Source organism: Saprolegnia diclina (genome assembly GCF_000281045.1).
Source record: "Saprolegnia diclina VS20 unplaced genomic scaffold supercont1.26, whole genome shotgun sequence".
NCBI lineage: Eukaryota > Oomycota > Saprolegniomycetes > Saprolegniales > Saprolegniaceae > Saprolegnia > Saprolegnia diclina.
In genome coordinates this window covers 346,986-368,928 of record NW_008246093.1, presented here as the reverse complement: position 1 = coordinate 368,928, position 21,943 = coordinate 346,986, and the positions used below count along the sequence as shown (strand labels likewise).

The 21,943-nt window shown below is 57.5% G+C and overlaps 8 protein-coding genes across 8 annotated transcripts; 3 read left to right on the top strand and 5 right to left on the bottom strand.

The window, feature by feature from the left end:
* The first annotated feature begins 1,835 nt into the window (after positions 1-1,835).
* SDRG_08556 (cystathionine beta-synthase) lies at positions 1,836-3,573 on the top strand. The gene is made up of 3 exons (XM_008614448.1): positions 1,836-1,991; positions 2,037-2,109; positions 2,161-3,573. Exons 1-3 carry the CDS (start codon positions 1,927-1,929, stop codon positions 3,529-3,531), a joined length of 1,509 nt encoding a protein of 502 aa, XP_008612670.1. The 5' UTR covers positions 1,836-1,926; the 3' UTR covers positions 3,532-3,573.
* A 654-nt stretch (positions 3,574-4,227) lies between these two features.
* Positions 4,228-4,934, bottom strand: SDRG_08555 (hypothetical protein; the record flags this gene model as incomplete). The annotated part of the gene is made up of 2 exons (XM_008614447.1): positions 4,228-4,792; positions 4,837-4,934. The coding sequence occupies 2 exons, from the start codon at positions 4,932-4,934 to the stop codon at positions 4,228-4,230; spliced, it is 663 nt and encodes a 220-aa protein (XP_008612669.1).
* A 786-nt stretch (positions 4,935-5,720) lies between these two features.
* Positions 5,721-7,320, top strand: SDRG_08554 (hypothetical protein; the record flags this gene model as incomplete). The annotated part of the gene is made up of 11 exons (XM_008614446.1): positions 5,721-5,858; positions 5,907-6,043; positions 6,091-6,223; positions 6,270-6,384; positions 6,434-6,540; positions 6,584-6,638; positions 6,685-6,780; positions 6,824-6,960; positions 7,003-7,064; positions 7,109-7,179; positions 7,229-7,320. The coding sequence occupies 11 exons, from the start codon at positions 5,721-5,723 to the stop codon at positions 7,318-7,320; spliced, it is 1,143 nt and encodes a 380-aa protein (XP_008612668.1).
* Positions 7,321-7,375: 55 nt separating this feature from the next.
* SDRG_08553 (hypothetical protein) lies at positions 7,376-9,435 on the bottom strand (the record flags this gene model as incomplete). Its single annotated transcript, XM_008614445.1, has 9 exons — positions 7,376-7,425; positions 7,476-7,803; positions 7,847-8,094; positions 8,145-8,207; positions 8,254-8,433; positions 8,477-8,703; positions 8,752-8,972; positions 9,020-9,141; positions 9,186-9,435. 9 exons carry the CDS (start codon positions 9,433-9,435, stop codon positions 7,376-7,378), a joined length of 1,689 nt encoding a protein of 562 aa, XP_008612667.1.
* A 756-nt stretch (positions 9,436-10,191) lies between these two features.
* Positions 10,192-10,626, bottom strand: SDRG_08552 (hypothetical protein; the record flags this gene model as incomplete). Its single annotated transcript, XM_008614444.1, has 1 exon — positions 10,192-10,626. One exon carries the CDS (start codon positions 10,624-10,626, stop codon positions 10,192-10,194), a length of 435 nt encoding a protein of 144 aa, XP_008612666.1.
* Positions 10,627-13,134: 2,508 nt separating this feature from the next.
* Positions 13,135-15,967, bottom strand: SDRG_08551 (hypothetical protein). The gene is made up of 14 exons (XM_008614443.1): positions 15,498-15,967; positions 15,355-15,453; positions 15,228-15,305; positions 14,993-15,174; positions 14,898-14,949; positions 14,732-14,848; positions 14,497-14,685; positions 14,373-14,450; positions 14,262-14,321; positions 14,044-14,218; positions 13,918-13,985; positions 13,553-13,867; positions 13,369-13,506; positions 13,135-13,318 (listed from the first exon to the last, which is right to left on the bottom strand). Exons 1-14 carry the CDS (start codon positions 15,951-15,953, stop codon positions 13,190-13,192), a joined length of 2,136 nt encoding a protein of 711 aa, XP_008612665.1. The 5' UTR covers positions 15,954-15,967; the 3' UTR covers positions 13,135-13,189.
* A 354-nt stretch (positions 15,968-16,321) lies between these two features.
* On the bottom strand, positions 16,322-18,176 carry SDRG_08550 (asparagine synthase (glutamine-hydrolysing)). Its single transcript, XM_008614442.1, has 2 exons — positions 18,031-18,176; positions 16,322-17,979 (listed from the first exon to the last, which is right to left on the bottom strand). The coding sequence occupies exons 1-2, from the start codon at positions 18,108-18,110 to the stop codon at positions 16,368-16,370; spliced, it is 1,692 nt and encodes a 563-aa protein (XP_008612664.1). The 5' UTR covers positions 18,111-18,176; the 3' UTR covers positions 16,322-16,367.
* Positions 18,177-19,890: 1,714 nt separating this feature from the next.
* SDRG_08549 (hypothetical protein) lies at positions 19,891-21,455 on the top strand. Its single transcript, XM_008614441.1, has 3 exons — positions 19,891-20,927; positions 20,980-21,096; positions 21,143-21,455. Exons 1-3 carry the CDS (start codon positions 19,935-19,937, stop codon positions 21,395-21,397), a joined length of 1,365 nt encoding a protein of 454 aa, XP_008612663.1. The 5' UTR covers positions 19,891-19,934; the 3' UTR covers positions 21,398-21,455.
* Positions 21,456-21,943: the final 488 nt, after the last annotated feature.

Sequence of the window (21,943 nt, the reverse complement as noted above, 5' to 3'; positions counted from 1 at the left end):
TTTAGCTTCAATTCGCAACGACGCCGTGGCTTTGCCACTGCAGAGTGGCGCGACCAGTACGAGGCTGTCGACCGACCACCCAATGGCCAGCGACTGGTCGTAGTACGCCGCTCGAGCCAGTGGTGTACCGGCACCGTCGTCAAGGGATAGCTCAAGAGATAGGCTTGGACCATGAACTCGTATGACATTCTTGTCTCCTAGGTCAGCGCCATTACCGCCGATAGATTCGAGCGATGGGATTGCAGAGGAAGAATCCCTCGAAGACTGGCTTGCGTATCATCGGATCTGGCTGGATGCGCGTCAAATGTGCCATTTCTGCTATGGAGTCGGCATACTCATGGACACCTCGCCTCTTACCTCTTGACGAGTGTGCTGCGACTACTGTTAATGAAAGTGTTGTGGAAGGTCCTCGTTCGACCCGTGCTGGGAGATGTGCCCGTACTCGTACATCGCACTTGGCATCCCGACATTCAGCTCGGCAAAGCACCAAAGAGCCAAGCGCGACCGTGTTGCTGACAAGCGCGATGCTTGTGCAACAAAGCATGTATGCTTCTCGTTGACATTGGTTTGCCGCAGCTGGTTGCTCAAGACAGGCGAGCTCGCGTCGGATATAGGACGTCGACGGGACAACTCGTCCACGCTTTTTGAGATGGACTGAGCGTCCACGCCCAATCCGGCGACGGCGTTTCGGGGCACGGTAGGAATCCTGAGAAGAACCGCCGTTCTGTTGCACCGTTCGAGTGACAATAATGTCCTTGCGCCCGTGGACGCCCTCGTCCGTCGACAAGGTCGAGGACCAGAAGAGACCGTTCTCATCCTGATGCACGGCGACAGCAATGATTACCAAACACTTTTTCCAGCTCCACCAATAAAGCGCGAGACGCCGACGACGCGCTAAACTACACGCGTGCCAAGTGCGCGCACATGAAGCGCAATGCTGGTGCTCTTCGCTCAGTGCCTCTCAAGGTCGTTGCCTGGAAATCTGCCGGCTTCGGACGTCATCCATCGCGAGTAGCCAGTCAGATCGCACCAACACGCCAGCACACGTTGGGCAAGCGGCGAACGTCTTCGCAGCCACCCTTTGTGCTGCGACACGCGTCGACCAACAGAATTCCGCCAGCTCACTTTGCCTTGGGACAAACCTCGCCCGATGGTTTTACCTGCACCTTGGCAACTCTGGTTTGGGTTCAGTGACGCGCGATCTTGGAGCTGCAAGGGACAAACTCGGGAGAAACAAGCGCACGACCGACGACATCATGGAGATGCCTTGGGGCACGGCCAGCCAAGCTGCGTCACGCGCCCACTTGAGCCGACAGTGTCATTCTGCACTTTGAAGCACGAGTAGCTAATAACCGTGCACCGCAAGGTCACAATCATATCTTACCGCAGCACCGCAATAAGATCTCACCCCGCGCAGCATAGGCGCATTCGACCACAACCGGCGATGCTCTTGTCCTACGTTTATTTCACACTTGCATATATGTTGGTCACTGCTATGATCGCACGATGGTGAAGCTGCTACCGGTCTACTAGAGCTAATGGCCTCGCCATCGCTTGCTCGTGCTGTTCGTGCCCTCGATGCCCAGCAGCACCATGGCCTTTCTGGTCCAGCGAATGGCGTCGCATCGCACGTAGCAGCTTCAAAATACAGTGGCCGCCGGACGCTACCTCGAAGCAGAGCACGAGACTGTTCGAGAGGCGTCGGGTCTTGCCTTGCTATGGCGACCGCACTGGGTCGCGTAGGTTGTGGTCACTCGAATTGCTGTGGACAAACTGGGCTTTGTCCCAATATCCCGATGTTTTGCCCACGTTGGCCAATATTCAAGTGATACGTTGAAGATTCGGCGCCTGTGATTGGCGGAATCGTTCAGAGGGTTTCCAGAGGGCAGGATCCACTTGTCAATTTGCCCTTTGCTCGCCACCACCATGTCCTCGGTCCCCTGCAAGAACGCGACCTGCTTCATCAAGACGCCCCACTCGCACGACCAGCGGTAAGCTCCAGCCTCTGCGCGGCCGTCGGCTCATGCACATGGTAGCTTCACGGAGCCCAAGATCCTCAACACGATCCTCGACCATGTCGGCAACACGCCGTTGGTCAAGATCAACAAGGTACGCCTTAGCGCCTCAGCACTCGACGCTCATTGCAGATTGATGGACTAGATTGCCGAGAAGGCGGGCCTCCAGTGCGAATTGCTCGCCAAGTGCGAGTTCTTCAACGCCGGCGGCTCCGTGAAGGACCGCATTGGCAAGCGCATGGTCGAAGACGCCATGAAGTCGGGTCGCATCAAGCCCGGTGACACGCTCATCGAGCCCACGTCGGGCAACACGGGCATTGGCCTCGCGCTCGCGGCTGCCATCTACGGCTTCCGCATGATCATCACGCTCCCGGAGAAGATGTCGCAGGAGAAGGTCGATGTGCTCAAGGCGCTTGGCGCCGAGATCATCCGCACGCCGACGGAGGCCGCTTGGGACTCGCCGGAGAGCCACATTGGTGTTGCTATCCGCCTCAACAAGGAGATCAAGGACTCGCACATCCTCGACCAGTACACCAACCCGTCCAACCCACTCGCGCACTACGACCAGACGGCCGAAGAGATCCTCGAGTCGTGCAACGGCAAGGTCGACATGCTCGTCATCTCGGCCGGTACCGGCGGTACCATCACGGGCACGGCGAAGAAGATCAAGGAGAAGTGCCCGAGCTGCGTCGTCATCGGCGTCGACCCGATCGGCTCGATCCTCGCGGTCCCCGACACGCTCAACGACTTTAACCGCCTCAAGTCGTACCAGGTCGAGGGCATCGGCTACGATTTCATTCCCGATGTGCTCCACCGCGACGTCGTCGACAAGTGGGTCAAGACCGGCGACAAGGACTCGTTCTTGATGGCGCGCCGCATGATCCGCGAAGAAGGCCTCCTCTGCGGCGGCTCGTGCGGCTCGGCCATGTTTGCCGCCGTGAACGCGGCCAAGGACCTCAAGGCCGGCCAAAAGTGCGTCGTGATGCTGCCCGACTCGACGCGCAACTACATGACCAAGTTCCTCAACGACGACTGGATGTACGAGCACGGCTACGTCGAGAACGTCGAGAAGAAGCCCGCCAACACCGCGTGGTGGGCCAAGAAGACGGTCTCGGAGCTCCCGCTCAACGTGCCGTACACGATCCACCACGACTTGACGTGCAAGGAGGCCGTCGATATCCTCAAGGCCGAGGGTTTCGACAACTTGCCGGTCGTCGACGAGACCAACACGATCGTCGGTGTCATCTCGGAGGGCAACTTGATCGCGCAGCTCCTTCCGGGCCGCATCCAGCCCACGGACGAAGTCTCCAAGGCCATGTACAAGCAGTTCCGCAAGGTCTCGACGCAGACGTCGCTCTCGGAGCTCAGCCGCATCTTTGACAAGGACCACTTTGCCCTTGTCGTGACCGAGCAGCGCACGTTCTCCAAGGGCGGCGCCGTCGAGACGAAGAGCGTCATCTTTGGTGTCGTCACGCGCATCGATCTGCTCACGTTCATCACGCAGGGCCAGCAGTAAGCCGCAGTGCGATCCCTAATGCCTATATTTCTTTGTACTTCCTCCTCCAGTTTTGACACGAGAAAGCACGCGACCATGGGGGAGACTTGGCCCGTCTGGTTCATGCGGTTTGGGTTCCCAACGCACAAGTTGGCGCCTCACTCAAGCTCTTGGCGTTGGAGCGGTGCATGGCCAAAATGTAGAAAATGTTGGAAAATGCTGGGATTATTTTCAACGGCCCACTACAAGTCGCTAGTGATGGAGAGAGGTTGAACGTGTTGATTTGCGGCATCGTTGGGCGCTGGGTGATTTTTCAACGAATTGATTTGAATAAAATGGCATTTTCGATACCACGCTCTATGCGCGGAGCCAGAACGCTGGGACCTTTTCAGGGGCCAAGGACAAGTCTGTCTAGAATTATGAAGGCTCAAAGCGCCATGTATTGGCTCCAGGGCTCGGGCGTTCGCATCGTAATTTACAAACTGGCTCTAAAATATTTTCGTAAAAACACAACATCGTTCGTAATGTGGTGATAGAAATTTTATTTCGGTATTCTGATGATACCATTCGATAGGCAATCATGAGGCGAATCCAACACGGTGTGCCACAGTGCTCGAATCATTTTCTGGCCGACGTTGTACCACTTTTAAGATTTGGGGGTCCTTACGAAACGCAAGTATACATTTTTCAAGTAGATTACGAAACGAGTGGCGACCTTCAAAGTTGACGTCTTTTCGCGTTTGACTCCTCCTTGGCGGCAATCCATTCGCCCATCATGGTAGGTACATCTAATTTGGAGGCCTCGGGCCCGTCCCGTGCACATACCATGAGATCTTGTAGGTGGCTCGCTGAGAGGGACGTCCGTTTGTCCGTCTTCACGAGGTTCTGGAGCGAGAAGGCGCGCTCGCAGTCGACGGAGCCCGGCGCGAGAGTTGCAGCAATGGTGACGAGCTGTAGGATGGACGGATACATCCTCGCAACGTGCGAGTCAGTGAGGACGAACGTCAAAAAATCCATCGCCGAGGACTGCGGGGCCGTACACATGACGTATTGCTTGAGCGCGCCGTACTCTAGAGCAACGTTACTGTCCCCGGCGTCGATGACGCGGAGGAATTCGACCTCATCGACACCGTAAGCGACGAGGTCGCGAGCGCAGCGCATGTGCTCGATGAAGAGGCACAATGGGAAAGCGATCCCCAATGGCTTTGACGAGGCGACGTACGTACGCGACGCCTTCAAAATGCGCCAAACACACCGACTCGGAAGCGCAGTAGTCGGCAAACTCGTCAGCGACGCGCATCTTCCACTTGTTGAGCGAGTTGGCACGTGGTGCAGAACGCGGCGTCCTTGCTCTTGTCGTACACGAGCCACGAGACATCGTCGAGCCACTTCATGCGGAACGGGGCCGCCTTAGCTGGAGCCATTTCGGATTATGAGCTAGTCTGGAAAAGAGCGCGTCGTGCAACCCGCTGGCTCTCGCGCTCTTTCCCATGGGCCTGTGAGAAAAAGTGCCGTGTGTTCCCGTACAAACTCGCAAAAGTTCACGGAAAAGGGTGCGGGAGCCCGGGTTCGAAGTCACTTTTACGAAACAGGCCTCCAAAAGTTTCGTAATCTTACAAAATCCTTACGAAATGGCCCTCAAAATATTTTGTTATTTTGTAATTCGCCATGTGTTTACCCAAATTACGAAAATATTTACGAATGCCCGAGCCCTGATTGGCTCGCGTTGAATATCTAGCTGATTTATGTTGGAATAAAACAGCAATTGTTGGCGAGTTTCAAAATAAATACTTGCAGGCCTTTGATAGCCACGTGCGTCGGCATATAACCTCTCTCGAGCTAGAGAAAGCGTCCCTGAAAATATCACAGCGATTTGAGAAGGTTGCAAAAGTTTCGATTTGGGATCGAGATAAGTCGATCCCAAATCATACCTCACGCCTGTTGACATCCTTCTGGCGCTTGCTCCTTCCTCGCTGCAGTTCTACTACCGGTTCGAGCAGGAAATGGATCGAGTTGAAACATACTAAGGGTATGTAGCGCCATAATTGAACCATAGCGTCCTATCGACCCAGCCATCATCGGCCGCGGTGCGCGGGCTGCTGGGTTGCCTTTTGCAGGTCACATCTTTTCGTGAAGCATTGTGATTGGCTTCATTTTAGCCAATCGCAAACAATAACGCTTCATTCGCCGATTTGCCGTCCAGCGCCGAGATGATGAAGAAGCTCGTCCTCCACTTTGACCTGAACCGGACCATCGTCATGTCGGACGTCGCGGGCGGCCGCTCCATGGAAAACACGCTCAACTACCTCCTCTCTGAGTGTACCTACGGCCGCGTCGACGGCAACGAGGTACGCGTCCTCGCCTCGACCTCGCGACTCGATCGATATGCGCCATAGTGGGTCTGCGTCTCCAAGGAGCCGTCGTTGGCCGCCCCGTCGCCGTCGCTCATCACGTACAAAAAGTTTGTCGACCAGCTCTACCCGTACAACTCAATGGCTTCGGGCGCCATGGAAGACGTCAAGGCGTTCAACAAGTACCCTTCTCCCAAATCTCTCGCTCTCGTGGTCATGCGTAGCGTAGGAGCCAAAAGAAGCAGCGAACGGCGCTGCAGTCGGCCTTTACGAGCGGCCCCGGCCTCCCAATCGCATCGTCTTATACCCATGTGCTCGACTGCCTCCATTTTCCCGAAGGCGACCTCCGGGACGCGGCCAAGGTACGCTGCTCAGATTCGCCATGCTCCTCCTTACCGTATGACGTAGGAAGCGGCGAAGAGCTTGGACGAGTCGGGGCTCAAGGAAGCGTGGAGCGCTGGGCGCTACTACTTGCTTCCGTCGTTCTTGCATTTCCTGCACTACATGGCCGAGACGACGACCGGTAGGACATTGACAAATGTGCCAAGTCGCCAAGACGCTCATGTGCCTAGACGCCGTCGAGCTCTCGGTGGTCTTTCGCACATTTGGCGAAGACATCCCCGAGGTGGCCAAGGAACTCGAGCTGCTCTGCAACGGCCAGCACCCGCTCTTCCTCGGCGTACGACCCTCCGCGCTCGACCACAGCTGACCAATTGCTGTAGAAAACGCTGCCCGACTCGATGCGCCTCTTGCCGCCGTATGCGACCTTTTACCGCAGTACGCTTCCATGCCATAAAGAGCCAGAAACCGAGCTCCCTTGTAGATGGCTTTGATGCGGCGGGGACGACGCTCGCTGTCAACACGCTGACCAAGGTTCCCTTCAAGGCCGACACGACGCCTGAGTCGTTTTACTCGAGCGGTCTATCCATAGTGACCGAAGTGAGGCTCTCAATGACGCGTAGACGTGCAGCTCGTGCATGGTTTCGGTGAAATTCAAGCCACGCTCCACGCGACGTTGGCCAAAGGCCGGCGCGTGACGGCCATGCGCGACTACTGGGAATGGTGGAGCGCGCATGCCGAGCACGCTGAGTATGGCAAGGTACGTGCGACGCTATCGACTACTTGAGCATATGCGATGTAGCTGTTGCTCGTGACGCCGGGTGACGGGCCGGCCACAGTCTTTTTTGACGACCACATTGAAGCGTACAACACTGCTGCTTTGCGAGAAGACTCATACTGCTGCTTAGCACGGAGGCGCACATCGTCGACGTGCGCGACGCGGCCACGGGCACCGTGGTGCCGTTCGATATCGCCAAAGGTGGCTTTTGCAACGGTCCTCGGCGCTCACAAAAGTTGGGATGGAGTAGAGGGGTACTTGAAGCGCGTGGAGCCCTACTATGCGATCACGGACCCGCAATACTACATCCGCCACGTCGCCCAGTTGCTTGCCAAGCTGTAAACGCGCCTCCGACTGCCACCGGACGTCAGGTCATGACACCTTTGTTGTTGCGCAACTAAAACCACGAAGAGACACGGTTCATGCCGCGTGCGCCGCGCTCGCCTTCTGCGTCAAAATATCTGAGGATGAGGTGCAACCATCACATGGGCACGTACCCGGTGGCGTCTCGGTCGTACTTGCCGCAGCAGCAGCGACCGTCGGTGCGGGTGTGGGTGGCGGATCCGACCGCGGGTGCACGTGGCCCGCCACCTTGTATTTGCAAAGCACGCAGTCGTCGGCAGGCGGCGCGTCGGCAACAACGACAGGCGTTGGAGCGACGGGCGCGGCGACTGGCGCCGACGGTTTGTGGACGTGCCCGGGGACGTTGTACTGGCACATGACGCACGGCGGCTCGACGACCGTTGGCGCCGGCGCGTCTTGCTTCAGCTCGTCTTCTTCCGGCAGCACGGCAAGACCCGCGTTCTTGCTAATCAAGCGGCGGCCCTAGTCAGGGGTCATGTGGTGCTAACGACTCGGAGGCACGTACCCCTAACCCTCGGCGCGGTGGCGCGTCGGTTGTAGCGCGTGTGATCGGCAGCGGGTCAAAGCTGTCGGGCTGCAGCACCGAGACCGACACGCTCTTGCCCAGCTTGCGCACGCGGGTCGTCGCGACGCTGTAGTTGGGCGCGATGGGCGACGGCGGCGCCGGCACAGCAGGCTCGTGGGCCTTCTCGAGGAAGCAGTACTTCATCGCGCGTGCATTGCGACGGTCGATCGGACGCTTCCGCAGCGCCTCTATCCCATCGTCCGTCCCAACTATTTGCCACGCAATGTCGTCATCGTACCTTGAAAGACTTGGTCGCCGCTCGTGCCTTGGATACGGAACCGGCGCAAGGCAAAGGTAGCACCTAACCCCACCCCGTCAACAAGCCACAGACAATAATGCTAGCATACTCTGCTGCGTTTGAGCTGCGAATTTTGTATGGTAGGCATGGGCCGTGTCGGCGGTCGCGGCCAGGCGTGGCGGCAGATCGAACACCACGATCGGGTTGATGGCCTTGTAGTCTTCGTCGCAGTTGCTCGCGTTGATAAAGACGGTCGTGCCGTCGCAGCTGGCGCCGTAGCCTTCATGCACTACTCGAGACAATGTTAACATGTAAGGAGGATGCAAGAATACCGTGGCCAAAGACATGGTACAGGGGCTTGATGCGCTGCTGCACTTGCTGGAGCAGGTCGATGTCGCCGACGTGGCTGATGCCCACGTGGTCGCCGCGCCCGAGCGGCGGTGTGTGCGTCAACAGAATGTCAACGTCGTCCGGAATCGCAGTCCATTTCGATCGCAGTTCGTCGCTGCCCCGCGGCAAGTTGAACGCCCAGTTGCAAAACTCGGGCTGCCACGGCGTCCTATACGTATCTTATCACGCATGGCGCGGGATGAGGAGGTTAAGATACCCGTAGATGCTGTAGCCTTCGATGACGACGAGCTCGTCTTCGAGGTACAAGGCGCTCGTGAGCAGCGAGCGAACGTCGTCCGGGTCGTACTGCATCGGGTGGCCATAGCGCTGCCATTGCGTCGGGTAGTACGCCTTGTCGAACGTGCTCTCGTGGTTGCCGCCAATCACGACCTTGTAGCGATGCGGCAAGGCGGCTAAGAACTCGTTGAACGCAAGCACCTACGCCGGTCGGATACACAACCTCACACTGGCGTCTATCGCGTTACCTCGTCGCGGTCGCCCGTGTCAGTAAAGTCGCCAGCGTGCAGCAAGATGTCGCCGTCCGGAATCGCGTCCATGTTCCCATGCAAGCCATGCGTGTCCGAGATGACCACGACGCGGAGATACCCTAGCGTTCGTGGACGTCAGCTAGCATGTACGAGCTATGGGTACCTGGCGTCTTGGGCGAGGCCACGGGTGGCAGCGCGTAGTTGGGCTCAAAGTACTGGAACGGGTACAGGCGGCGCCACGTTTGGTCGATCGGCTGCGTCGGGTCGCAGGCGTCGAGGAGCGCTTGATGCGCAATCGCCTGCCAGAAACCACCGACGTCCTCGATGCCATCGGCCGCCAGCCGCGCCTCGATGGCCACGCGCGACAAGCCCTCGCGCACGAGGTGCACGTACTGCGCGTCGAACTCGGCCATTTCAGAAATTTTCACCGCATAAAAGTATCCGGCCCGTTACCGGACGACGATGACGACGATGACCATCCCATTGATCGCCGCTCCAGAGGTCCTCGCCCCGGCGCCGCCTCCGAGCATGCCCATGCATCGCTATGGCCACGCCCATGCGTCCTGTCCTGTACCTTGCTGCCAAGTCCAACGACGAGGCTGAGGCTGATGATTGCGTGAGACGTGGCAGGTCTTTACCCACCGGCTCGCAATGACGAGCGCAGGGCTGTCCGCACCAAAGCGCGTGCGTCGCCGGGTGTCATAGACACACCACCGGCTGCGCAACTTGAAGTCGACGAGGCCAAATAGGCCCTACGTGCGCGGTGGTACTGTATTGCGGCGTCGTTGCCCGTCGTCAACCACGGCTAGTTGTTTGCCCATAGCCATGCAAGCTCTAGCCATGCATCGTCGGGTAGCGTACCCAGCTCAGCGCACCGAGTAGCTTTTGCTTGATGGACCGACTCGATGGCGGTGCAGAGACAGCCCCACGCGACGAAGGTGGGGGTGCGCGTCAACAGGATGACGGAGCCGGGCCACGCTTGGTCTCCACGCTTGGTCGTGAAGGGCGGCTTGCCCAGATCGTTGGCTCCGGTGACTGTGCCAGTAGTATCCCACTCGACGCAGCGAAAGACAGAAGAGAGGAGGAAGAAGAGCCATCGTCTCGCTTGATGGCGTTAGTCGATAAGATTAGTGGGAATAAATAAGGTGTCTTCTAGTGCTACAGGAGTCTCAATGGGCGACGCAGATGCGCTTGGCAGTGTTGCTCGTGGGCGCGACCGCCAGCTCTTGCTTGCGCTTGTTGTTTTGGTGGCGGGCCATGTACTCTTCGAGGATCGCCTGCTTGCGCGACATTTGCAGCTGCGTCTGCTCAATGCAGAGGTGCATGACCTGCGTCGCGTCAAAGCCCGCGCGCTTGAGGAAGAAGAGGCGGTCGCTGGCGTTGTAGCGCATGAGCTGACTCGGCTTGTCCGAGACAGCAACGAGCGCGGTCGACACGGCGGGGCCATGGAGGCCAACGCCGGGCACCTTGTCGCTGGGCACGGCGCTGCCGTTGTAGCCGACGCGGAAGCTCGCTTCGATGGCCGTCGCCGCAAAGCGCACCGTCTTCTTGGGCGCAATATGCACCATGTCCTCGTCATTGAGGATCCACTTGAGGTCGTGCATGATGATGCGGAGGCGGCGAGTTCCAAAGTGGTCGCCGGCGACGCGGCCTCGGCCAACACGAATTTTGGCGAACGTCCCACGCTGCGTGTGTCACGAGATGATTTTTATTAAATTTCACGCGGTCGCATTTTAAATTATGATAGATCATTCCTCTATTCGCACTGGTGGAATGCATTTTAATGCAAAATAAAATACGCACACTGGAAAAATGTATGGGATGGGACACGGCTCAAAGAATTCAATTCGTTGACGTTGGTCACAGCTGTGTACGAAGAAGGGATTGGTGGACACCCCTTTTTCGTAATTTAGATGTAGCCTGGACTCTAATACTATGCATCTTTGTATGCTTTATGATAAGGGGATATTTCAGCAACGTCTTTTCGAAGATCAAGGGCACTGAATGGTGGTCAATCCGATCGCGTCGCGCTGTCTCTTCGTGCAGCAAACGGAATGCGTGCGACGGCAAACTACCCACCTGAATTCGCTTGTGGACGCGCGTGGCCATTGGTTTCGTCGGTTTTGATTCGTACAATTTGTGCAAACGTGTGGAGCTTCACTCTTTCGAAGCTGGGAACGACAACAACCGAGTAGTATTTTTAATAGTAGCTTTCCCGCGTCGACAACCAAACAGCAAACAACAACCAAACATTTTTATTGCTTTGCTTGCTGGAGCTCGTCGAGTCGAGACGGTCACGAGACGTCATAACGCGACTCGCTCGAGAAAAGAGCTGATTTAAAGTGCCCTTTTGCATTTAGCTCGACGAGAAAAATTGTGCAATTATATTAGGAGTGGAATCATAAATCCAGTTGCCAAGCGAGTGGTGGGCACAACCCGGTGTATGACGCCCCGAAACACATTGGCTTGCACGAGCACAGAAGTGTGAGTGTCCATGTATACGCAGCCCTATGCACCCTTGTTCTGTCCATGTGTACGACCAAGCGCGTGATCGATCATCCGTCCGCGTGTGTATGCAAGGCAAGCGAGCTGACCTGCGTGTGACTCCATGTCCATGTCGACTATGTGGGCAACCCATAGTGAGAAGGGTGGATCGTCACACGGCGCACATATCGACGGCAGCACCTATGTATGTTGGCGCCAAATATATATTTGCGCATCGCTCGTCTCTTCGGGTGGCCACGACGCGTACCAACCGATCCCGTGTGATCGATCCAAGCTGATCAGAGAATTCCCACCTCCACGTCCTTCTATCTGGGCCGATCACCGCCACCACAAGACCCTCGGGAAATAAATTATTTCGCGCCGAGACGAGATGTGGGTGGGTAGCTGGGTGGCTGGAATGGTTGCAGAGCGAGCGACAATTGATTGGACAGCGTAGAGGACAAGTGCCGCGTAGCGCGGCGCAGCTGCGAGGATATTGGACACGGGCTTCAGCGCGATCCCGCGGCCACCGTTATCGCTCACGAGGCGGCGTCTCTTCCCATGTGCAAGTTCGAGTATCTTGCCAGAGAATCGCGTTAACTTCTGGATCTAAAGGCTGGAGCTCCTGGCAGACCCGTATGCCCGATCCACCTTTCTTCTACAGTACACCCACACACTGTAGAGATCCATTTTGCGATAAAAACTCTCGTCTTGTCCACGTCCTCGGGTTGGGCAACACAACGACTCCCTATGAAGCATGTACTTGTCTGTGGGAATTCCACCACATGGTGCATCAACATATGTTGTCGGATGCTATAATAGCCACGATCTTTCACCTGCCTGCGCGAACCGCGAACAAGGGACGCATTGTGCGTAACCTTCTCGGCCTCTATCGCAATGAATTGCCCACCTACGAACCGTCGATTCGAATGTGGTATCTACGAGGCCACCGACACTTCTTCTGGGACACCCCATCATTGCTGAAATTTGGCGTCCGTTCGATTTCGAACCCAACACACCCTGCACGGTGGTCGACATTGCCCTTGGTGCGCCGAATTTTTGCTCTCAAGGTGCGCTTGACTCGGTTCCTTGCGAGCTCGTAGATGGACGCAGTTGCAACCACCCAAAGCAATTCAGTGCAATTCACTGGGCTGCTTAAATTGCGCTGCTTGGACCACGAGTACACTGGTACCACATGTGTGGTCGTTTGTCGACGGAGTCCCACTCTGCGTCGAGTTGTCGTGGCTGAATTCGGGGTGTATGAACAGACTTGGATTTCGCAATGAGCGTCCGACTGGCACAGCGTCCATGGCTTGTGCATTTCAGCTGATCCTGTTGAGCAAATTCCTCACAAGTGATCTTTACAAACTCTCTTCAACCAAAATCAGATCATATCTTATTTCGGCGGATTCGAATTTTTTCTAATGTTAGCAATAAACCGGGACGTGATGGAATGCGCGTCACTGCGACGGCGCAGCAGTCGCGATCGGGTGCGAACACAGCGAACGTCCCGAGCAAAACAGAGGCGACAGCAACAACGTCCCGAGCAACCCACACGGACCAACAACGGTGCATTCCTCCCAGTTTTGTCCATTCATTTCCTCGGTTTCTGTCGCGATAATCGACGATTCAAGAATCGACAAACGGTTTTCAAGCTACCAAGTTTATCTATCGCTCAAAGAACTAGGTCGAGGGCACCATCCCGTTGAGCATGGCGACCGAGGCAATTTCCGTGCAAAAGCACATGAATTCGTCGAGGCCCATGCCCTTCTCGACGTCCGTGGCCATGCCAATGAACGCTTTGGCAAACGTCTAGCATTATACATGGGTCCACAGCACAATGGAAGATATTGTCATAGTACCGGGTTGGTCAAGAGCGGTTGGAGGCCGCTCGACCGCTGGACAAACGCGCGCACGTGTTCGTTGAGCTCGAGCGCTTGCATCATTTCCTTCTGATCGATCGTGCCGCTGTGGTCCGTGTCGACGAGTGCAAACACGAGCTAAGCCAGATTGTCCACAGAGTCTGGCTACGACAGAAAGTATGACCTTTGCAATGGCTTCTTCTTGATCCAAAATGGCTTTGCGCGCCTTGTACTCGTCGTTCTTCTTTTGCAAGCGTTCTTCTTTGCTCAAGAGCACTTGCGGTCCCTTCAGCCGCAACTTTCGCGCTGTCTCCAGTTGCAGCGTAAAAAACGTCTTTTCGCAGTAGGACCGGAAGACGTGCCAGGGCACGGCGCCTGTCTTGGACGCATCCATCTCCTCAAAGAGCGCTTCGAGGTTGCGCTTCTTGAGGACATCCCGAAAGACGACCGAGGTCATGGCGAGTTTGTGGATGACTGCATCGCGTGTGAGCGCCCACATCTAGGTTCCGATTCAAATTCCGAATCCGATTCTATCGCAAATGGGGCGACCATTTCGTCCTTGTCGATGGTGCCGCCGTGGTCCGTGTCGATGAGCTCAAAGATCTGTTGCAGCACCACTACCACAGCACAGTGCATGAGTTCCTCTTGACCAAATACAACGAGAAAGCCTCCTGCCTTCTTCCGGACCAAACTGCTCTTGGATTGAAGCCACGTCGATGCTGTCGTCGACGACCTGCGGTGTGTCTGTCGGCTCGGGCTGCTGGTTGCTCGGTGCGATGACCATCGACGGGAGCTGAACGCTCTTGCGCTTCTCGAGGGGGCGACCCAAGACGGCTTCGACGCCAGCATTCTATGACGCGGTTCGAGAATCGGCAAAAGCATGAGCGAGGCACCGTGGGTACGCGAAAGGGCAGACCGTTGGCCGACGCAGGTTGGTTGGGGTTGAGCGGCTTCTAGACTCTCAATTTAATGGCGAGTACTATGTGACCTTAGAGAGACTGTACTTTTGGGTGGGGGCTCGGCTGGTCCAGCCGAAAGCAGGGCGGCGGCTGCGAAATCTCCAATTTGCCTTTTCGCCCCACCTAGTACGAAGGACTATTTATCAAATTGTACACAAACGTCGTCTACCGTGTGACTTCCGCTCGCCGAGTGAAACGTGTGCTTTGGTGTTGCCCGCCGCACCGGGTCGAGGACCACGTCGAGGCTGTACGCGCTATCCTCCGTAGCAACCTTGGGCTTGGTTGCGAGCTCGACGACCTGCAGCGTTGGCCAGCGGTACCGGATCACAACTTGCGACGTCGTGGCCCGCTGAAAGAGCTACAAGACAGTGGATGCACCGATCGCTACGTCCATCGATACGTACCTTGAGGTACTGCTTTTGAAACTTGATCTCTTCACCAAGCCGCTTCTTCTTCTCCATTTCAAGGGCCCGCGCCGCGTCCAACGCCCATCGCGCGTGCAGCTGGGCTTCCAGTAGGTCCTGCAATACGCTCGGTGCGTGCGAGAAGAATGCCAAAGCCAGCGCCTACCTGTGCATAGCGTGCTGACGCTGCATCTTCGAGCAGCATTTGGTCTTGGCAGCTACACCGTCGTTGGAGAAGACGGCGAGCTCTTGTGTGCATACCACCGCTCGTCATTCTCTTGCTTTTGAACACCCCAAAACGTGTCGACTTTGCACTGCAGTAGCTCTTGGAGCTGCATGCCTTGGCGCTCGTGGGTTTCGATCAAACTGTCTTCTGACCGGCGCTTCCGCTCCTGCTCTTCGGCCGCCTTGCGCAAGCTGTCTTCGCGTCGCCGGGCGTTTTCCTAATCCAAAGTGTATTCAGCGCAAAACGCTGCATTCCGCAGCGCTTCTGTACGTTGAGCTTGCGACGCATCTCTTCGGCTTCGCGCAGCATGCTTTCCTCCACGAGCTGCCGGCGAATCTCGACAATGCGCTACGGAATCCACGGTCAGCACCATCCGTGCCAAGACGATATGCCGTACTTGGTCAAGGCCCCAGAACCGGTCGCTCTGCGAGCACTGCGCCTTCTCTGCGTGCAAGAGCCCTCGCCGCTCGTCAGCCTCCCGGTGGCTCTCAGTCTCCTACGACCACGCTGGTAAGAAAAGCTAAACAGAGGTAGACGCACCAAGGCCAGAGACAAAAGTGCAAGTGGCCGAGGCAGAATCGGGTACCGCCGCTGCAGTCGCTTGTAGGCCACTCGCCGGCGGGCGAGCGCCGAGCGCAGTGCGCACTGCAGCGTGAGCCACCAAGCCGCGAGCGCGTCGTCGAGAACGAGGTGTTCGGGCGCCGCCGATTGCAGCCGGCCAGCCACGCAATCGAAGTAGTACGCTTCGTGTCGCGTCGGGTCAAACATGCGAATCCAATGCGTCGGCGACTGCAGCGGCGCGGCCGCGACCAGTCGCTGGCGGATGGCGAGCGCCCGCGCCAGCAAGGCAGCGTCGACAAAGATTTCATCGTCGTCGGTCGTCGCGAGCAGCTCGTGCGGTGGTGGCGCCTCCCACTGCGTCTCGCCCGTGACCCGGTTGACGTAGTAGCTCCGGCCTGTCTCGTCCGCGACCTCTTCCCACTTGGTCATTTGCATCGTATCTTGCCGAGATTGCCGTTTTGTAAATGGGGATATTCCCTTCCGACGCGTCTTTTGTCGTGCAACACAAGACTATCTCGTGCCATTCTCTCTTTTCGCGGAGGCGATAATCTTTTAAAAAGATGAAAAATCGGAGGGGTAGGGTAATTCTCGGCACCTCGCCAGCACGGATATCCCTCAACCCACAGCGTCGTGTCACAAGCCCAGGGTAGGAACCTCGTGCTTTGCCCGTCCGCGGATATCTCCGTGCGATGCGACGACATTTCAAGGACGCCACGGAGGCTTCCTTGCACACCCTGAGAGCCGCTCACCGTGCCTCACGAGCCTTCGATTGCAGTCCCACGAGCCAAAGCCTTCGCGTGCAATAAGAAGCGATAAGATGTAGTAGACTAGTAGTATTAGGTGGTGTGCTTATTGGCCCTTGTATGCGTCGACATGGACGCCGGCGATGGCGCGGCCGGACGGGTCGGCGGCGTTCTTGAAGGCTGCGTCCCACTCGATGGCGGCGGGCGTCGAGCACGCAATGCTCGGGCCACCCGGCACCGTCTGCGCCGCGACTTCCTTTTCAAAGTGCTTGGAGAAGATGCTTCGGTAAAAGTACGCTTCCTTCGTCTGTGGCGTGTTGTACGGGAAGAGGAGCTCGGCGTGCTGCATTTGGCGGTCCGAGACTTCGCGCTCGGCCCAGTCCTTGAGCGAGTCGATCCAGCCGTACCCGACGCCGTCCGAGAACTGTTCCTTCTGGCGCCACAGAATGTGCGCCGGGAGGTACGGCTCGTCCGGCGTGTCGAACGCCTTGCGGATGATGTGCTTCTCCATGCGGCCGCTTGCGCGGTCGCACATCTTCTCTTGCGTGTCAATGTTCATGGCCACGTCCAAAAAGTCGGCGTCCAAGAACGGCACGCGCGCCTCGAGGCCCCACGCAGACGTGGCCTTGTTGGCGCGGAGGCAGTCGTACTGGTGGAGCGACTTGAGCTTATCGACAGTCTCCTTGTGGAACGCCTCCTTGTTGGGCGCCTTGTGGAAGTAGAGGTAGCCGCCAAAGACCTCGTCGGCACCTTCGCCCGAGAGCACCATCTTGATGCCCATGGCCTTGATCTTGCGCGACATGAGAAACATGGGCGTCGACGCGCGGATCGTCGTCACGTCGTACGTCTCGAGGTGGTAGATGACGTCGGCGACCGCATCGAGGCCTTCTTGGATCGTGTACGTGTACGAGTGGTGGATCGTGCCAAGGAAGGACGCGACCTCCTTGGCGGCCGCGAGGTCCGGCGAGTTTTCGAGACCGATCGTGAACGAGTGGAGGCGCGGGAACCACTCCGACTTGTCGCCGTCGGCAAACATCTTTTTTTGGTGGCGCGCGGCGATCGAGGCGACAAGCGACGAGTCGAGGCCGCCCGAAAGGAGCACGCCCCACGGCACGTCCGACATCATGCGCTTGTGTACCGCGGTTTCGAACGCATTGCGGAGCTTGGCGAGGTCGAGCGGGTTCGTGCCAAGGTGGTTGGGCTCCATCCACGACGGGTTGTACCAGCGCGTAAACTCGCCCGTCTTGCTGTGAAACACGTGGCCCGGCGGGAAGCACTCGAAGCGGACGCAGCCGTGCTCGATGGCCTTCATTTCAGACGCAAACCAGACGCTGCCGTCGGCCGCGTAGCCGTAATACAAGGGCGTGATGCCCATGTGGTCGCGCGCGGCGAGGAGCACGTCGGCGGTCGAGTCGTAGAGCACGAACGAGAACATGCCGCGGAGCTTCGAGACGAACGACGGGCCGTACTGCTTGTAGAGCGGGATGATGACTTCGCAGTCCGACTTGGTCTTGAACGCATACGGCGTCGGCAAGGCGGCCGCGAGCTCCTTGTAGTTGTAGACTTCGCCGTTGACCGCGAGCGTGATCGTGCCGTCGTTCGAGACGAGCGGCTGCGCGCCTGACTCGGGGTCGATGATAGCGAGGCGCTCGTGCTCGATGGCGATGCCCTTGGGCAAGATGCGCACGCCGCTCCAGTCGGGTCCGCGGTGGCGAATCCTACAAAATACCATGGTTAGCCTCACGAGCGCTGGACGCGATAGCACGTACTTCTTGCCGGCCTCGAGGATGGCCTTGCGCAGCTCGTCGTTGCTCAGCATGGACGCATAGATGGCGACGATCCCGCACATGGTGCTGCTAGTTCTTAGTCGTGAAAATGCAAAGTGAGCGGCTCGTGGCCGCCAAAGATATTCGAGTGCTGGATACCACAAGAATCGCAACCGCCGAGGAGTATACAAACTTCAAGACATTTTGCAACCCACGTTCGCACCGGCTGTCGCAGCAGGTAGAGGTGACTCTATTTTTTAACCAAACGCCTGCTTTTGCATACAAACGGCAAGATCGAATAAAAATATCGATTTTAAAGACAATGGATCGCCCGCTGCCAGATGCATTTTCGACTGTGTATGTGGCCAATAATGAGGCGGTGGTACGCTGGGTATGCGCGCGACAAGCGATTTGCTTCAAGCATCCGTTCAAGGCGCCCATCAAGCTCGGTGGAAAATATTTTCTTGTGGCCAAGTTATCAGCGCAGACTAAGCCGCTTGGTATCAGTCGTCTCTGCGAATTGACGCCGTACGGGACTGGCGCCAAGGTCAAAGAAGCTACCATTGAATGCAGCGTCGAAAGTATACTCGGATGAGCCGCCATGGCGGGCAAGGTACCCGGTTGACGCCGCGCCATCGGGTGTGCCTGCCAGCGCACGCCGGCGCCACGCAGCTGCCGGTGCCCTTCGCACGTCCATACGTGGGTTGGCACCGCTGCCATCCATTGCCGTCGTCGGTCGGCGTGGTCGTTTGGTTGGATAGGACGGCCGGATTCGTTGAAGGGTCGGACAAGCTTTGGCCCCGCGCCGCGCGAAAAGGTTGAAGGGTCGGACAAGGACGATGGACGCACAACAAACAGTTGACTAGCGTGGTCCACACCTCCTTGGATGTCCTTGGCTTGGGCTCATGGAAAAGCCACGTTGAACGTCGCTTCAGTGCGTCCGAGCGAGGTCGCCGCGAGGCTCGCAGTATTGCGCAATCATGTGGTGCTGAGATGCTACGTGAAGCAAGCGTGTCCAATGAATCGTTGATGACAAATCCGATCCCGTCAACGCTGAGGAACGCTGTCTTTATCCGCTCGTACCAGAGGTGGTCTGCACTAACCGTGGGCGTGAGCCGCTGTCGTTGAAGCCCATCGTGTCGAGGCGCTGAGCTCGCCAAGGCTGGCTGGCATGGCGTGTGTGAGGAAGCAGTGAGCACCGAGTGGTCCCAAATGCCACAAGATCCAGCAACGCGAGTTCTCGTCCGCTACGACGAGCCACTAAGGTTAGTTGCAGGTTCAAGCGCGTGTCTCGTCCATGTACACGGTGGCCTTTCTAGCCTTCGAAGATGATCATCATCTCCTTTGACTCGAATTCTCTGGTGAGGTACATGCCTTGCAAGCGAGGTTCTGTAGGTGACTTGGGTTGCCATCGTGTGCGGTGCGATACCACGGGTCTTGGAGCCGCAGCGATGGCACGAGTTGCTCGTCCTTGAAACGCCGAGCGGCATAGCGAGTTGAGCCTTGCGGCCCAGCGTCGCGGTTTTGGTGACCAGCGATTCGGGCGACGTGTAGCTGCTGCAACAATCACGTAATTTGCTTGTTTTTGTGAAAATGGGTCGCCTTTGTGAGCAAGATGGCATCGGTCGTCTCAGCCTGGTCCAGCAAGACCAATGCAGGCTCGCGGCGTTGGCGTTGAGACAGCCACGACTCCATCAAAGGATGGTATAGTCACGTGCTAGTGTGTTGGTCGTATTACTCGAGGGATGGCAAAGCAAACCAACACAGTCCGTTCGCTGCATGGAAACTGCAGAGCTGTCCCGCCATCATAACGTAAAGATTTGGCGAGTTAGTTGTATATTTTTAGCGATTTTTCCCGCCATGTTGGGCTTGAAGATGCTCACTTTCCGTGCGTCGGGGCGTCGCGCATGACGCTGCGGCTGCCCAACTTTTTGAGCGGCCACAAATGGAAGCGCACGGACGACGAGCTGCGTGTCTCGACCGTCTCGTCGTCGTCGGCGTCGTCCATGACTAGTTGTCGCCGGCTCTCGCAGCTCCACTTGCTCTCGGGGCACCCGATTCGCCTCGACTCGTTCCGGCGACAGCACCCGGCGCTGCAAGCCGATACGATGTACACCAAGTGTCGGCGCCGGGACACGAGTGACTCGGACGATGACGACTTGATGCCGCTGGATCTCTGGGACGACGACGACGCGAACCATACACCGCACCCGTCGGTGCAGTGCTACGCCGTGTTGCACGAGTTTGTAGCGACCGAGATGGCCTACTTTAGCGCACTCGAAGCCATGAAGCGCGTCTTCGACAAGGTGTTTCACGCTGCGTTCGACCACCCGGCGCTCACTACTTTATATGCAACGACCATGTCGCTCCACGCGCTCCACGGCGAGTTTGTCGCGTCGCTACCGACCTTGGCCGACCGCGTCCAAGACCATTTACTGGAAGCGCACAGCCACGACATCATACAGGCGCTGCGTCGACGCCTTCCGTTCTTCAAGCTCTACTCGCATTATTGCTCTGCGTACAAGGAGGTGACGACGCTCCTCCAAGTGCGGCCCGTCACGCGCGTCGCGCCCGAGTGCCAAGCGTTCGTCGTCCAGCTCTGCCACGCGTCGCGGTCGCTCCAGGTCGACATGCAGTCGGAAATGATCAAGCCCGTCCAGCGGTTGTGTCGGTACCCGCTCTTGATCCGCGAGTGGCTCTCGTTTGCGCCACCGTCGCTGTCAGGGCCGCTCCAAGACCTCCTCGTGGACGTCAAGGACGTCGCCGCCCTCGTCAACGAACGCGTGCGCGCCGAGCAAAACAACCTCAAGCTCTTTGAACTGAGATCGCGACTCGTGGGCCCTCGCTGCCCCGAGTTGTGTCTCCCGACCCGCCACCTTCTCGGCGACTGCCACCTTTACGTACAACACCTACGACACTGACGAGGCGCTCACGACTTGTGATGATGTTCAGGTGGTGTCGACCCTGTCGCTGGCGCCGTGGGCGTTCTGGGTCGCCCGACCACGAACGTTGATTGTCCTCTCCGACATGCTCTTGGTCGCCAAGCCGATGCGCAAGCAGCGTGTCAAGGTAGAGGATACGTGATGCTTTGAAAGAGTGATACAAGCCAACCTAGGTGCGCAAGCAATTTGCGTGGAGCCAACTCGCGCTGGACGAAATCGACGTGCAGAAACACCCGTCGTGGGATGCCAACACGAGCTTCTTGCTGCGCGCGCAGCGCTTTGACGGACAATGGCATACGATGCTTCTCAAGTGTGGCAATGCGAAAAGCAAGCGCGAGGTGCTCACGCTGCTTCGATCGGCCATGGCACACCACGCCAAACCACCATCGCTGTCGACAGCAGCCTATGCGTCCGTGAGTGCTGTCTAGTAGGATAGCACCTAGTCTGTACGAAACTTCAATCGCTACCTTTCGGTCAAAACCGCGGTTGGGATCAGCATCAGATCAGGTAGCATTTTGACGCGGTGGTATTGAGCTGCCTTGGATAACGCAAGCCACACTCGGGAATTGAACTCGCCTTGGGTCGTCGACGAGCGCGACCAATGTGCGCTGGACGTCCTTTTCCCAAGTAGACTTTGCGCTGAACCGTGCTGGCCAAGGCCAGGACGGCAATATCCGAGACGGACGACACATGCATATCGCCCCGTCATAACGTTCGAGAATGACACCAATGGGTGCGGTGACGGTGACCACCACTTCCTCTCGACCAAGTATGTTCGACCTTTGGATGTTTATACTACTACACTGCACCAATGACGAGCAGTGCTATGCGGATAGGACCGATCACGTGCGCGTACCAAGGCGCTTGCTTGTTAGGAGAGGGAAGTGTGCGTACGCGTAGTAGGCAAGGCCTTGCAAAGCGCCTGACATAGAGGTCGCACCCAAGCGAATATATGGGATTCGCCAACGGAGACG

Excerpts from the sequence above, each read along its gene's own strand:
- SDRG_08556 (XM_008614448.1), top strand. The coding sequence starts at position 1,927 with ATGTCCTCGGTCCCCTGCAAGAACGCGACCTGCTTCATCAAGACGCCC. Across the intron at positions 1,992-2,036 it reads CCCCACTCGCACGACCAGCG|CTTCACGGAGCCCAAGATCC; the intron begins GTAAGCTCCAGC and ends TGCACATGGTAG. Across the intron at positions 2,110-2,160 it reads CGTTGGTCAAGATCAACAAG|ATTGCCGAGAAGGCGGGCCT; the intron begins GTACGCCTTAGC and ends TTGATGGACTAG.
- SDRG_08551 (XM_008614443.1), bottom strand. The coding sequence starts at position 15,953 with ATGCAAATGACCAAGTGGGAAGAGGTCGCGGACGAGACAGGCCGGAGC. Across the intron at positions 15,306-15,354 it reads GGTTCTGGGGCCTTGACCAA|CGCATTGTCGAGATTCGCCG; the intron begins GTACGGCATATC and ends TGGATTCCGTAG. Across the intron at positions 13,986-14,043 it reads GCAGTTTGGTCCGGAAGAAG|TGGTGCTGCAACAGATCTTT; the intron begins GCAGGAGGCTTT and ends GTGCTGTGGTAG.
- SDRG_08550 (XM_008614442.1), bottom strand. The coding sequence starts at position 18,110 with ATGTGCGGGATCGTCGCCATCTATGCGTCCATGCTGAGCAACGACGAG. Across the intron at positions 17,980-18,030 it reads ATCCTCGAGGCCGGCAAGAA|GATTCGCCACCGCGGACCCG; the intron begins GTACGTGCTATC and ends GGTATTTTGTAG.
- SDRG_08549 (XM_008614441.1), top strand. The coding sequence starts at position 19,935 with ATGACGCTGCGGCTGCCCAACTTTTTGAGCGGCCACAAATGGAAGCGC. Across the intron at positions 20,928-20,979 it reads TCGGCGACTGCCACCTTTAC|GTGGTGTCGACCCTGTCGCT; the intron begins GTACAACACCTA and ends GATGATGTTCAG. Across the intron at positions 21,097-21,142 it reads TGCGCAAGCAGCGTGTCAAG|GTGCGCAAGCAATTTGCGTG; the intron begins GTAGAGGATACG and ends AAGCCAACCTAG.